This window comes from Phodopus roborovskii, unplaced genomic scaffold, assembly GCF_943737965.1.
Source record: "Phodopus roborovskii unplaced genomic scaffold, PHOROB, whole genome shotgun sequence".
In the NCBI taxonomy this organism is placed as follows: Eukaryota; Metazoa; Chordata; class Mammalia; order Rodentia; family Cricetidae; genus Phodopus; species Phodopus roborovskii.
Genome location: NW_026126459.1, coordinates 30,450,975 through 30,465,620, shown reverse-complemented (window position 1 = coordinate 30,465,620; position 14,646 = coordinate 30,450,975). Strand labels below are relative to the sequence as shown.

The 14,646-nt window shown below is 42.6% G+C and overlaps 1 protein-coding gene across 4 annotated transcripts in view; it reads right to left on the bottom strand.

Moving 5' to 3' along the window:
• The window catches only part of Myo1b (myosin IB), a 159,638-nt gene that overhangs the window by 11,608 nt on the left and 133,384 nt on the right, over positions 1–14,646 (bottom strand). For 2 of the 4 annotated variants that reach the window (XM_051190146.1, XM_051190147.1), the window contains exons 18-26: positions 14,036–14,236; positions 12,406–12,499; positions 11,519–11,668; positions 8,918–8,986; positions 7,095–7,181; positions 6,739–6,825; positions 4,951–5,037; positions 1,958–2,032; positions 443–577 (exon numbers count right to left, since the gene is read on the bottom strand). In XM_051190146.1, the coding sequence (XP_051046103.1) occupies positions 443–577; positions 1,958–2,032; positions 4,951–5,037; positions 6,739–6,825; positions 7,095–7,181; positions 8,918–8,986; positions 11,519–11,668; positions 12,406–12,499; positions 14,036–14,236 (985 nt within the window). The remainder of the gene's footprint in view (positions 1–442; positions 578–1,957; positions 2,033–4,950; positions 5,038–6,738; positions 6,826–7,094; positions 7,182–8,917; positions 8,987–11,518; positions 11,669–12,405; positions 12,500–14,035; positions 14,237–14,646) is intronic. The other 2 variants (XM_051190148.1, XM_051190149.1) reach the window with 2 other exon arrangements.

Genomic DNA, 14,646 nt, shown 5'->3' with positions numbered 1-14,646 from the left:
TGAGGGACTGCCATGCTCACTTTCTAGCCTGAAGTATGTATGTGAAGTGTGCATGTTCAAATGTGTATCGGTATATGTGTTTAATAAATCTGGTAAAGTAAATGCACACTCATTGGTAGAATTTAACTTCCCTGTCTAGGGATCTTTATAATTAATGACTTCTATCTCCTGCCCAGTTCCTTCATAGAAAATAAAAGTCCAACTACGTGAAGCTAAATGGGAAAAATAAGTGCAGTACAATATCCACCTTCTAGCTACATCAAGAGCAGTCGGCACAGGCACTATGCCGCAGAAAGCCAAGTACAGGAGGAGGCTTGCCATATCAAAGTCTTCAGGCAAACCTCATCAAGGTGACAGCCGGGTTAAGAGGGGATTTTACATAGCAGCCTCCATACACTCAAAACAAGAAACACTCTAAAAAAGAAAACATTGCATATTTTACCCTCCACAAGTGGAAGATCCTTTTCAGCTCCTTGTGAGTCGAGTCCAAGAACAGGTAAGGTCTTGATGGCCAATTTTTGTCTATTGGTGACAAGGAAGGCATTTTATTTTTCATTTCCAAGAAGTATTTTTGCACCTGTGTGACAGAAAATACTAGATGAGGAAAATACACCAGAAAGACAGTGTGATGCACACTCCTCAATCAATAAGACTAGCCAAGATCAAGAGAACTGATCCATTTGAGTCCATAAGATTGTGCATCTTCTTTGTTAATTCTACTTAACTCTTTCATTCTTACTGGGGTATGTGAGTTGCTCCAAACAGTTATCAGGAAAGATGACTACAGACATAGTTACTCCCACGAGCACTGGCCAACACTGACACCATAGCACAAGTGTTCAGCTCAACAGGGAGTCACTCACGGTAGGTAGCTACTTAGACTTACATTGTAGGGAACTACAGTTAAATAAATGACTAGTTCCTCAGTCACACTGGTGCTTTCCGTGTGTGTGTGTGTGTGTGTGTGTGTGTGTGTGTGTGTGTGTGTGTGTATACATATATACATACATATAAAACTACACGTTGACAGTGGCTATCCACTAAAGTTATAGAACACATCCATCATTGTAGAAAGTTCTGGGCAAGCTATACCACAAAACAAAAACAGTCCCTACTTGGGATGGTTTAACTCATGAATTTCTGACTTTTCAACAGTGCAAGAGCAATGCATACTCAGTAGAAACCATAGCTCACACGCTGATGTCTGAATAGGCCAGTGGGAGTAATGCAAGGCTCTCCTAAGAGCTGGGCAGTGAGTCCTGGGCTCAGCTAGTCATGCAGTCAGGACTGACAACTGACAGATTTCCTACATGGGCCATGCTGCTAAGCTGTGACACTCGGTAGGTTAGGTATGATAAATGAACACTTGGCATAAGATATTCTCAGCTTATGATGTGGTTTACTGGGACACAACTCCATCACGTGTCAAAGGATCATTCCACTTAATTAACATGGGCCAGGCACTGGAAAAATCTTATCATTTACTCAAAAGTAAAAACCACACAAGACCAAATGAGAACCACAGGGGTTACTTACTCATGTTGTAATTACACAGAAGTTCTGGCTGATACCAACACTTACAGCTTCACCACAACACACCCTCGAGCACGGCAGCTGCAGAATCCAGCCTCACCCACCTCTGCTCCCAGACACCTTGCTTCAACCAACCTATTTACAGAGCTTGCCCTCCAGAGCCCATGGCACTTCAACAAGCTTGACTCTCTTCATTTTACCTTCCTAGTTTTCTATGCCAAGTAAAATAAGTATTTTATCAATTACATCAATCACAGGCCCCTAACAGTACTGACACAATTGTATTTGAACTTGTAGAAGTCACAAAAGGTTACCAAACGACCTTTTATAGCTATGATTTATATGGGGTTTTAATATTTTATTGAGTTGGTGCTATTAAGTGGTTAATCTCATAATGCTGATTAGTCATACAGTGTCAACTTACAATTCTTTGAAGTGTAAACTCATAGATTTTCTTTCCAGCATTCGCTCTGAAGAACTTCCTGTATTCCCGGCGTACCTTTCAAAGGAAGCAGATGGACGGTTAGAACAAGGCTGGCAGAGACACTCATGACATACATACCTCTTTACAAAGCAAAGTACATAGAACACACATATTTTAGATTGAGAGGACTGACAGATGCATACTCAGGCAGTGGCAATTACATCAGAGAAGAAGAAACTCTGTGGATGATACTTTAAATCCTATTGGTTTTTATATAGGCTGCTGATTTGGCATGGAACCCTCTATAGAAATAGCTGTAAACTTGTCGCAAATCAGAGCACAATTCATGAAATATTTTATGAGGCAATTTCTCCTTCAGATTTTTTTTTTTAAGAGACTATCTGAAGGACTAGATCAAATCTTCCAAAAATCCTGCATAAAAACACAGGACTTTACCAGATTAAAAGCAGCTAAAAACAAGAATCTTGGAAGAGCTCTCAGGTCATCATTGTCTTCCATTGAACCATACCAAAAGTTACACTTATTATCACAGCATTGAAGACAACATGCCACTTTAAACACAAACTTTGCCCATAGTACCACATACTAATCTATTTCATATATTACTGTCTAATAACTAAGTGTGGTGTTTACAGATTTAATGAGTGTTACAGTTAAATATGATGTTGAGAGGGCCATATAAAGTATTTATTATCATCTACTTATGAAGAGAAGTTAGAAATTAGCAAAACATCAGCCCCTCTGTGTATCTTGGTGCTATGTATCTTTTTCTCTTGCTTTCCACTTTTCTGGGCTTAAATAGATATGCTTACAATATCTGTACAATTGGGTGTTGTGGAATAGAAACCTATGAGACCAACTCAATCTGTGGATACCATATCCTTATGTTTCTACATAACAGTTTAGACTGCAGATTTCTCTTAACATTTTCTAAGCTGCAGTAACAGTGATCCCCATTTCTACGGGACAGGTGAACCCCACTAGCCTTCGCTGAGATCTGCAGGTTTTGAGCTATACACATCCAATTGTTCCCAACAAGCCCACTGCCTACCTTATTTATGCCTCCTGCCTGCCCTACAAGCATCTATACATAACAGCTAAGCATCCCCTGAGGGCAGACCATTCTATACAGCAGCTAAGTGTAAGGGCAGGCAGTTCTACACAACAGCTAAGTGTCTGAGGGCAGGCCATTCTACACAACAACCACGTGTCTGAAGGCAGGCTGTTCTATACAACAGCTAAGTGTAAGGGCAGGCCATTCTATATAACAGAGATCTAACTACATATCATAAACTACATATAGGCAGTCCTTCTTTTTATCCTTATTCTAGCCTTCATTTCTCTTTTATTTAAGAGATTGCTAGATTCGTAAGCATTTCAGACCTCCAGCTTCCAAGGGTCAAGGGGCATAGAGAAGAAAGCAGACAAGCTGAAGGGAGGTCTGCGCTATGGCAGCACATCCTTAGGCAATGCAGAAGTCCTATGCTATGCAGATGAATCTCACTGTATTGCAGCTGTCAGCATGACTTCTGACATTCCACAGGATAATGGCTGCTCCTCAAATAAAGCTACATACAGTAAAAACTTGGTGATATCACACTCTTCTCACAATGGGGAGCTTCTTGAACACCAGGAATTGTAAAAGGGTTCAGTGTATTTCATACTTAGTTATGCAAACAAATTAAACCATTTCAAAGGACAAAAGCATTGCTCACATCAACATAACTTGTTTTTATGATAAAAGTGACAAGATTATTACAATCTTAAACTTCAAAAGTTTAATCTTATTTTATAAGAGTAACAATGAGAACAGGATAAGATACTTCTGCCTCATAAGGAAGTTGAGGGGGATGAGCTGCAGTTAGAGCAGGCCCAGTGCATTCTGCAGAAATAGCATTCATCTGTAGGCTGAGTGTGCTCGGTTGGCTGCTATTGCACACCTCTACTGCAAAAATAGTGTGAAAGAATATGCAATGAAACCCAGTATGGGGAGTAAAAGGCTGGATTCAATCCTGCCTGCTTCCTTCCTCTTACAAACATTACGATGCAAATTCAAAAACACAAAACACACAAAACAGGAAATGCTTAGTTTTGTTTGGCTTCCAAACAGCATGCAAAGGACTTATTCAGAACTTGTCAAATAGAACATCTGTTAGACTCATATTGAAGTTGCTTCTTAATTACCTTGTGAAGACTCAGAATAATCAAAAAGGATAATTAACTAGACGTTTGTAGGAGGAACGTTCCGGGGAAATAGAGATTGTTCAAAGCAATATTCAGGGATATTTCTGAAGGCTGTTGAGCTGCAGAATCAATGACTGCTCAGCTAATTTCAAATACTTAATAAGAGTAAATGTTACTGGACTAATGTAGAATGCTGAAGAGAAATAGTGTGGAAAGGACTGTGATCGCCTTTGAAAAGCTACCTGGATGTCTCACTATGCTGGCTAATTACTAAACAGGGAGACCAAATCTTCATATTGCCTGTCATGCTCAGAGTCAAATTTTCCTATGTACTTGTGTGTGCTTTCCCCTCCTGGACCAAGCTCATAAAAAGCTGGGCAGTGGTGGCAATGGCCTTTAGTCTCAGCACTAGAAAGAAGAGGCTGGGGGATCTTTGTGACTTTGAGGCCAGCCTGGTTTACAGAGTGAGTTCCAGAAAACCTGCCTTGAAAAGCAAAACAAACAAATAAATATAACAAAATAAAACTCAGAAAACAACATGTCTTCATGTCTTGGACAAAATACACTGCATTACATTCATTATTTAAAGAAATTTAAATCACATTAAAATGAGAAAGTTAGTGTGTAGTTGTTTTCATCTTTTTTCCCTTCAGAAGAAACAAAATTAGGCAAGCTGACACTTCCTAAGTCTGTGCAGACAGCAGCAAGCGCCGCCAGTTTTCTCGGGTTAGTAGGTGCGAGGCTTTATAGAAGTCACCCAGGGCAGGAGGAAGATATGATGGAAGTACCTTCAGTCCAAGCCAGTAAGCCCAAATGACAGCAACTGCATGCTTACGCCTAGCCTCCTCCTTCAAGCGTTTCAATTCCCTTCGAGCCTAGAATGTTTTAGATAGTAAATAAGAGACAGCCCAATGCAGACAGCACAAATGACCAGAAAAAGGTACCCCCCACCAAACAAGAGAGCCAATATTTGAGCAAGACTGCAGAGCGGCAGAGGAACAGTGCACACTCTTCAACCCCAGGGTCTATGTGGAGCTGGCACGGAGGCCTGTAGTCCAGTGCACTGAGAATCAATCACTTCTGGGTAGGGGCGGTGATGCGGCACCCAAGAGGGCTGCCTCCTCACTGCCATTCCTCTCCTTTCTCCTCTGTCCCACTGCTTTCCCCACATTTGCTCAACTCCCTTACAGAACCATCTCACTATACAGTCCTTTGCTGTGACCCTCTCAAGAGCCTTTGTTTGCATGAATTAAAAAGACAACTTGGGTGAACAAACATTTGGAAAAATTGCAAAACATGAAGGCTGTGTATGCGAGTGCAGGCAAAACTACCAAAACACAGAAGTCCCCCCCCCCCCCCAGTTCAAGTTAGAAGCAGCATGTGTAAATGAACTGCATCGGGGGCAAACTAACATCCAGAAGACCCTGGAGTCAGTCTGCCACATTGCCAACAGACACATTTTGGCTAAGCTCCCAAAGAGTGATATATACTAAAAACTGAAGTGAGGCAAAATATGGCACAAATGGCAGGTTGAAAAGATGATACTGGGGAAAATCAATCTTGGGCATACAGCTTCCCAAGACAAGCGGCAGGCATTGACTCCTGAGACACTCCAGCACCGAGACCAGGGAAAAAAGCTCACTGGAGAAATCCCTACCACAGCAGCGTGTCTGCTGGGCCGTGTCCCTTAACTGGCAAAGGAACTAGGTTGGTTTTTATGGACTTTTAGAAAAAACACAAATGAACAACTTTGGTCAGGTTTGTGTAGCTTACAACACTAACAGGGTAGACTTTAACAAAAACACAGGGCTTGTGGAGTTTTGTCTCCGACTGGAATACATATTTTAAACAAAGATGACCTTTGATTTCTAAGTAAGAAAAACATCTAAAAACTCTTGTTCCTTGTGGGGGGGTCTATGAAATGTTCCCAGAGCCTAGGACTCTGCCTGGGATTAGAGAGTTCCAGGAGGCTTTTGTCCCTGAAAACAAACAGCCATGCTGAAATTCCAGGGATTCTTCTCTGGCAAGTATGGCTAGCTTCCCATGAACACAGTTTTCTGTGAAATCACAGTTGATCCTTCCCTGAAAATGCAACATTGTTGGCTTACAATAACCAACACGGGTTACATTCAGCCTGAAATGCAAGTTCATTCAAAGATTACATCTAAAAAACATGCGTTACTGGCATTACTTGGTTAGCACACTGTAGAAAATGATTCAAATCCCAATCTTAACATTCTCCACATGCCCCCCGCATACAAGTACCCCTAAAAATCGGCCAGCATTCAACAGTGGGAGAGAGTGGGCACTAAACATGCAAGTTAATTAAGAGGATTTTTATGGAAGAACTATGCTAGAGCCTTATTAGTAAGGTTAGCGTTTTGGTCTGTACATGTCAAAGCTTCCTTAGCACACTACTGTCTAGCATCACCAGTTTTATTGATTTGGCTGCTAGAGCATGCACTGAGGTGAGTCACTTCCAACTGCATCCTTCATCCCTGCTATGCTAAGAGACCAGGATTGGTTACTGCAGAGTTCCCGGACGCAGTAATGGGATATGTGTGTGCATCAAGTACCTTCGATCCAAGCCAGTAAGCCCAAATAACTGCAATAGCATGTTTATTCCTAGCCTCCTCCTTCAGTCGTCTCAGCTCCCTTCGCGCCTGTGGTGCGTTTGAAAAGGAGTTACAGAAAGGGTTAAGGCAGGAAAGGCTGCTGCTGCTTCCCAATGGAGATAGAAAAGGAGACACCAATCACCAATAGTAAATGCAAAAGCATGTGCCACCACCCACACCAAAATGCTGCCAAGAGTAAGAGGCGAACGCGTGCTCGGTAGCTCAAGCCAGTGAGTCATTTTCTGCCCCGAGTCTGAGGGTCCTCGGCTCCACAGACACTCCCAACCCTACCTCCCTCCTCAGGGCCTCTGACCTACCTGCGTTCCATGCCAGTATGCTGCAATGGTGGTGGCTGCCTCCTTACAGCGTTTCTGATGCTTCAGCTCCCGCAGGAGTTTTCGAGCCTAGAGAAATCATTCCCACAGGCATATTTATTTATTTCTTTAAAATGACCTTGAGAGTGACTAGAAAGTCATTTTCAAAGAAGTGAGAGTCCAAATACACATGGCCTAGTGACAACCAGATGGGAACAGGGGTAAGAGACCGGAGACACTGACATGGCAGGGTGTTCTCACCATGAGAAGCCAGCCTCCTGCCCTGGTACAGGACAGGAAAAGAATGGCCACAGCAACACAGGCTGTATACACAGAAGTAGAGACCCAGTCTTAGATCATGGCCAGAGTTCTCCAATGTTCCTCCAAAGTCCATTCCATCTCTCTATTCACTCTGTTGGGAAGTAACTGTGGCTATCCTTTCAAATCAAGAGATTTTTATCCAAACCAGTGACTTCTTTCCAGTAATTGCTCAAGCCGGGAGGGCTCTGGCTTGGGAGAAAGCTTCCAGTCCTGCCATTGGGGGTCTCTAGACCATAGACAGGTCCCAGGGCCTAGAACCCTGGTCAGGGAGAGCTGACATGTAGCAGGCCACATTAACTTGGACAAGCCTTTAATCTGAACAAGGTCTACACCAAGGCCTACCAATCAAAGCAGCTAGATTTATAGTCCAGGCTGTCTGTATCTTCAGGAGAAGCCATTGGCCTGAACACAACCTCAAAGTGTCCCTTCTAGATCCAGAACATTCCATGACACGACACATCTAATAATCTAATAGGGAAGTGGTCCGCAGATGTAGAGTAGCACTGGAGAGCCGGGGTTAGTAAACTTTTTTCTGTAAAGAGTAAGATGGTCAGGCTTTGAAATAGCATCAAAAGGAGAAGATAACGTGTGTGTGTATGTGTGTGTGTGTGTGTGTGTGTGTGTGTGTGTGTGTTGGGGGTGGGGTGGATCATCAAGAAATTAGGGAGGTAAATATCATCAAAATACACTGTCTGAAATTCTTAAAGAATTAACAAAAATATTTTTTTTTTAAAAGAGTAAGATGGTTAATATTGTGGTGTTGAAGGCCATACAACGCTCCACAGCTACCAGACTATGTATCTTTCATGGACCTAGAGTCTAAAATAGGTGAACATGGCTACATCTTCAAGTATGGATATTCAAATCCACATTTCAGGTAATCTTCACATGCCTGGAACTCTCTTCTGCTTTTTGTTTACAATGGTTCAAAATATACAGACCAATTTTGGCTTGCAGATTGTACGAACCAGAACAGAGGCTGAAGTTTGCCTGGGGCTCAAAATTCACTGACCCTTGAACCGAGCCTTAGCTGGAAGTATGTGGACCCAGAGCAGCCACTGTGACTTCCAACTTTCCCTGCCACAGTCCTAGACAGGCCAGGGGCCTTTAGTCATTGTGCAAGTGGCTGTAGAGGATCACTGGAAAGTCATGGGTGTGGGGCTGAGACCCACAGACTCGAGCATGGCTGTCTGGCAGCTTTCTAGACATGGCTTCACTCTAGAGCACAGGGTCCAAGGATGCCACAATTATACTCTGTATTATTTCAGGGACTTCCTACTCAGAGAACAAAGCTTTAAAAGAAAACATAAAGCGATTAGAAGGAAGCTGACAAGACATGGTCACCAGGGTTCCCTGTTTGGCCCCATAATATTTACTTTTTCCATGTTGCTGTTTAAGCACAGGTGCAGGAGCTGAAGAAGCCTCCCTGCAGAGCAAGCCTGAAGACAGCTCCCTTTGTGAAGAACCCCAGCTCCCACATATGTAAAGCATGCATTTAAACTCACCTTCCAGCCCCGGATGTAAGACTGAACCACCAGCGCCGAGCTCTTTATCTGCTGGTACCGCTTCTGTTGCTGCAGGATAAAAGAGAAGATGTGACAGTCACGTCTGTGTAGATGAAAGGTAGATAGACCTTGACGGCCAAAGAAAGGGTGTCTGTTCACTAGGAGCAGTGGATGCCTGGTCATCCACACTCCTGGAAACCAGCATATAGAGAAATGGAAAGGTTAGACAGTACAAAGTCATTACAGCAAGCCTGCGGCCACTGGAAGAATGCCAAGCACTGTAACTTATAACTGGTGCAGTGGCTGTTACCAACGCCTATTCTCTGCTCTGTGCTGTGCAGCATTGCATCCACACTACCCACTGTCAACATTGCATTCTGAGTGGACTCATACTGCTTTGCATCTACTTTTCCAGAGGATTCTCTTCTTGGTATCAATCTTCATCATGCAACGTAGCGGGCCAGCCTGCCTCTAACCTTCTGGTTACTTCTAGCTTTGCTATTCTTACCCCAGTTGGAAAGTCGGGGTAATTTCAGTAAGCCTGGTATCAACTGAAATGAAGTGTAAATAGAACCCTAAGAATGTGTGAGTCTGTCTCCATCCTCATCCATGAGGGTAGACTATGACAAAGGTCAACACTGTGAAAGGGCACAACTACACTTTAGCTCAACAAGTGCTCTGTCCAGAGGCCTTGCTGTAGAGTTGATTCCTTAAGACAATGAAGCTGCCAGAACACTCAAGAAAAGCAAGCCTTTACAGTTTTGGGTTTGAAATGAATGTTGGGACATGGACATCTCTGATGAAAATGCAAAGCATTTCAAAAACAGCAAAGTAGGGTTGTTAACCTTTCCTTGTGAAGCACGAGACTGCTGACCCCTGTTCTCTGGTGACATCTGAGAGCCCGGACTCCATCTGGATATTGGAGATAATGGAGGGAGATGGGCAGTCTAGCCCTCCAAAAAGCTGAGTAAGCCATGGAGAGCAGCACCCCTCCATGGCTTCTAGGTTCCTGCTTTGCTTTAGTTGCTGTCTTGACTCCCTTCAATGATGAACATGGAATATGGGAGTGGAATGATAATTAAACCCTTTCCTCTCCAAGGTGCTTTGGTCATGGTATTTCATCACAGCAATACTAACCCTAAACTACATAGATACCCTTGCTAAAATGCACTTTATCAAGTCAGGAACCAGGCTGCCTGGTCCACTTTGTGACTCTCGGAGCATAGTAAGGTATTTTACAGCTTTTTGTAGAATTCAAAACAGATTGATTAAGGATCTGATCAAGGGTGTATTTTCTTAATGACCTCAAAATAAGAAATGATAAAAAGCATATCTGAACTGTAGGCTGTTTGTTGGTTTCCCCCCTTTCTCAGGCAAACAGAAAAGAGTGTCATGAGTTTTCAGAGTTAAGAAGCGTTGCTGTGTGCTTGCAGGAGAATCCATAATGACTAGGTAGAATGACAACAGTCCACAATCCTGCATTCAAATGTGGTCATTCCAAGACTTGTATTGTAGCTATAATCTCCCTGATTAGAAGAAGCAATTAAAGACTGCACTTAAAGACCAAGTGCATCTTAAGCTTTATCATTTAAAAAATTACTGTTTCCCAAAATTTGTGAAAATGCTAAAATACATTTCATGAAAGTCCGTCAACACAGATTTTGTCAGATGATGGCAAAATGTCTCATTAGATGCAGAGGGAAGATTGCACTAAATGAGACCTGACTGCAAATTCAATCCACTTTTTAACTTTGCAGAGAAGAAGCATAGAACAAAAATATTCACAAGTTGTGCCCGTCTTATCACTACAATTCATTTCAAGAACATGACTTAAATTTAGGTGAAGGTAGAGGCAAGTCTTCAGGCCCTTCCAAACCTGTTGCCATGCCTCCAACAAAACATTTAACCAAGTGCTAAATTTCTAAAAAGAAGTTCCATATGAGCTAAGCAAACATTCTTTATTATAGACTCCTTATATCTGAGGACTAAAGAAGATCCAGTTCTTTAATCAAAACCATAGTTGTACTAAAACAGAGTTTTAGTGCTCTGGGATTAAAACCATCTCTCTAAAATATATGCAGCTAGCTAGACATTTTAGAAAACTGAGCCCATCACAGGAAAAGCAAATGACACAATCTTCTCAAAGCAATGACAAAATCAAAAATAGATTTCCTGCTACATCCTTCCCCCAAATCAGTGCAAAACAGTCCTGAACATCAAACCTAAGCTCTGGAACTGTCTTAGGCTCAGATCCATGCTCTGGCATAGACAACCATGGGCAGGTTCCCTGAAGCTCAGTGCCTTGGTTTCCCAGGCTAAAAAGAAGAGCAACAATATGCATCTCACGAGGTTGTTGGGAAATTTTAACTATGTAATAAGTTGCAAAAATAGTAAGCACAGAGAGAATGTTGAGAAGTTGTCATGGTTACATCAGGTCATTAGGTTGTAATGAGAAGTTAGCATCATTGGTGGCATGGTTATGTCACATTTTAATGAATAGTTGCCATGTTTAAGTCAGGCTGGAGTAAGAGGTTGGCATGGTTATGTCAGGTTGTGGTGAGAAGTTAGCTGGTTAGATCAGACTGTAGTTCCAGAACTCACCGCATATCTCCTGCACCAGGCAGCTATCACAACTTGGCTTTTTTTCATGAGCAGGAAATGTGTACGACATTTCCATCCCCGGTAAATCTTCTGAATGAGAGTGGCCAGGTCCTCTAGCCGCTGCTTCCTTAGGTCTTCCAATTGGAATAACTAATAAGAAATGATAGACGGACATGAAAGGACTTTGCCGGATGTTGAGGTCAGCTACTTGAATGATGGTGCATGAAGAAAGTATTTTGAAGGACCCAGTTACTCCAAGAAGGTTGGAATAAGCCAGGGGGGACCTGCATCTCACTCTGCAGGACACAAGCAGCTCAGGGTGAAGCCCCGTGCACCAACATGATGTTCAGGAATCCAGAGGCTGGAGTTCAGCCGGGAATGCACAACTCCTAACTCAGGGGCTGGTGGCCTCTTCCACAACCTAAGAGCCCTCAAGCTCTCTAAACTTCCATATTACTAAGACATGTAATAATAATTATACTTTTCATCCATCTGTTTGTTTGTACAAAGACTCCAAGAACTCTAAGGAGGCCTATGTATTTGGTCAATTTTGAAAAAATGTTTCCCTTCATGTTTCATGTGCACCCATCAGGCTGTAATTTCTAACACTCACATGTGACTTAGATGCTACAGACATAGATGGTTTGCCTTCCAGTTGCTATGAATAAGGGAGGGAGGCTTAGCCAAGGTTTGATAGTTTTACATTCATTTCTTATGTTTTGTACAACCTATCATATGGCTTTGGTGTTGTATAAATAATATACCATCCCTTACTTGCCCCAGCTCTAGGATACTGCAGACAAACAAACGAATATGGCCTTGATGGTGGTACCACAGGATGAGCCTGCATGCATGGGACTGGAGTTCAAAGTGTAAAGGTTACATACTGTTCTTGGGTTTCGGATGAATATCTTGGATCTACCAAAGGAGTACTCTTCCATTGGGATCTCTAGCTCATTAAACAGAATCTCCACACCAGACCTAAAAGAGTGAACAAAACTCCAAACAATGTTTTTCCTGAATTACAAAAGTAGTTCTACCCCACATCATATCAGGTTTTCATTAATACACAAAAAAGCTACATTAAATTTACATTGTGTGTGTGTGTTTGTGTGTATATATACAACTGGCAGGAAGTGATTGTCTACTTTTCCCATGTGGGCCCAAGAGATCAAGCTCAGGTGGGTCAGGCCACACAGCAAGCACCTTTCCGTACTGAGCCAGCTCTCTAGGCCCAACATTACTACATTTTTAGGGCAATCACTCTTCCAGCAAGCATATTTCTACCAAAGGATTTTCAAGATTGATTTGCACAAACCCAGATTAATACACACCACTAAAGCAAATCTAGGTTTAGAACCATGTGCTCTAAGAAATGTAGGAACTTCTTGATTTCATTAGTAATATATAAAAAAAAGTCACTATCAATGGGGCCAAGAATGAAAGCAGAACCTCAGACCTATTGAACCTACTCAATAAGCCCTGTGTACAGGTGTTCTGCCTGCACATACCCATGTGCTTGGTGCCTGAGGAGGCCAGAAGAGGGTGCAGAGTCCCCTGGAATGTGAACCTTAGATACCTCAGATATTGCAACCTGCCAGTTACATGCTGAGAACCAAATCCAAGATCTCTGCAACAGCAGCAAGCACTCTTAAACCACTGAACCATCTTTCCAGCCCTTCTGGAAATACTAATCACTGTTTTCATTCCACAGGGGTGAGCACAGCCCAAAACAGACCTAAGGGTCAGGCCAATGAGATGCTACAGAACATGGCCTAATGTGGACAGAACAAGGCCATGACCTTAGTTTCAACATCAGTTCCTAAAACTAGCCTGGCCCCACCAACCTGTGGACTGCCTGCCAGACAGGGAATAAATAATGTTCTGTGTTATGGCATGCTTAGCACAATATCCTAGAAATTAATAGTGTGTAGAAACAATAACCTGTCTAATGCTCTGTATGAGACACCAGAGACTACAACATATGTGATTTCTGTCTCCTCTATAACTCAGGATGCTTGTCTAATTACTACTCAATTTCCTGTAAAAGGCTGGTTCAAATGAGAATGTGCACACAACTTTGGCACAAGTGCCTGTCTCACACATGAGCAGGCTTGCTGGCCCTCCTGCAGTATTCAGACTGCTATAGTCTCCATGGCAATCCTGATTGGTGAGAGTAAAGGTTCTCACAGGCCAGGCCTGATTTCTCTCCTGTAACAGCTGCTCTCCAGCACACAAGTTCATGCATCAACTACCAAGTGTCTATGAACTCACCACGTGTATATTTGAAACATTTATAGGCGTGCAAGTTCCAAATGTGGATTTCATACATTCCATTTTAATGTCAAAGAAAACTGACACCTCCAAGGTAAGTTGAGAATTATCTACAACGGTATCCTAATGGAAGAAGGCACAGCCAACTTTACATACAAGGACAAACTCAAACCAAACCAAGGACACAATGCTACTTGGATACTTTAAAAGCTGATGGTGGCACATCCATCCAGAGTTGCTTACCTTGCTGGTCCTTTCCAGTGAGGCCATGTCTGTTTGCAAAGCATCTTGTATCTTTCCAAGCAAGGTTCATAGGCCTGGCGGAAGGCATAGCCTGCACGCCTCACTCGGACATTCTCCAGAAGACCCAGGTACCTGATCTGATGGCATACCAGACTCTCGTTGAAAATGTGTGCTGCCTTTTTATCGTTTGGCTTGATGCACCTAAAACATTTCAAGGATTTTAGCTTCTCAACTCTGCCTCTGTGAATCTTAACTGGTGTTTCATGTCTAACCATTTCACAGTAATTATTTCCTATTCTTGGAGAATCATCATTTCACAACAAACTAAAAACAAATACAATATTGCACACACTGTAATTTAAAAAAAATGACTAAGACATGCAATGGCACTGATGAGCATCAATGACATTTTTTTGAGTGAAAGAAGTTTGAAAATGGTGCACATTGCACAATTAATGTGTATGAGATGTTCACATAAAACCAGTCTGAGTCTGTATTGCTGATTCTTCTGAGAGACGGCAGTGGCGAGGGTGGGGTGGGTGGTAGGTGGTGGTGGTGTGTGTGAGTGTGTGTGTGGGGGGGTGTCCACACAGGTGACAGTCATGAGGATG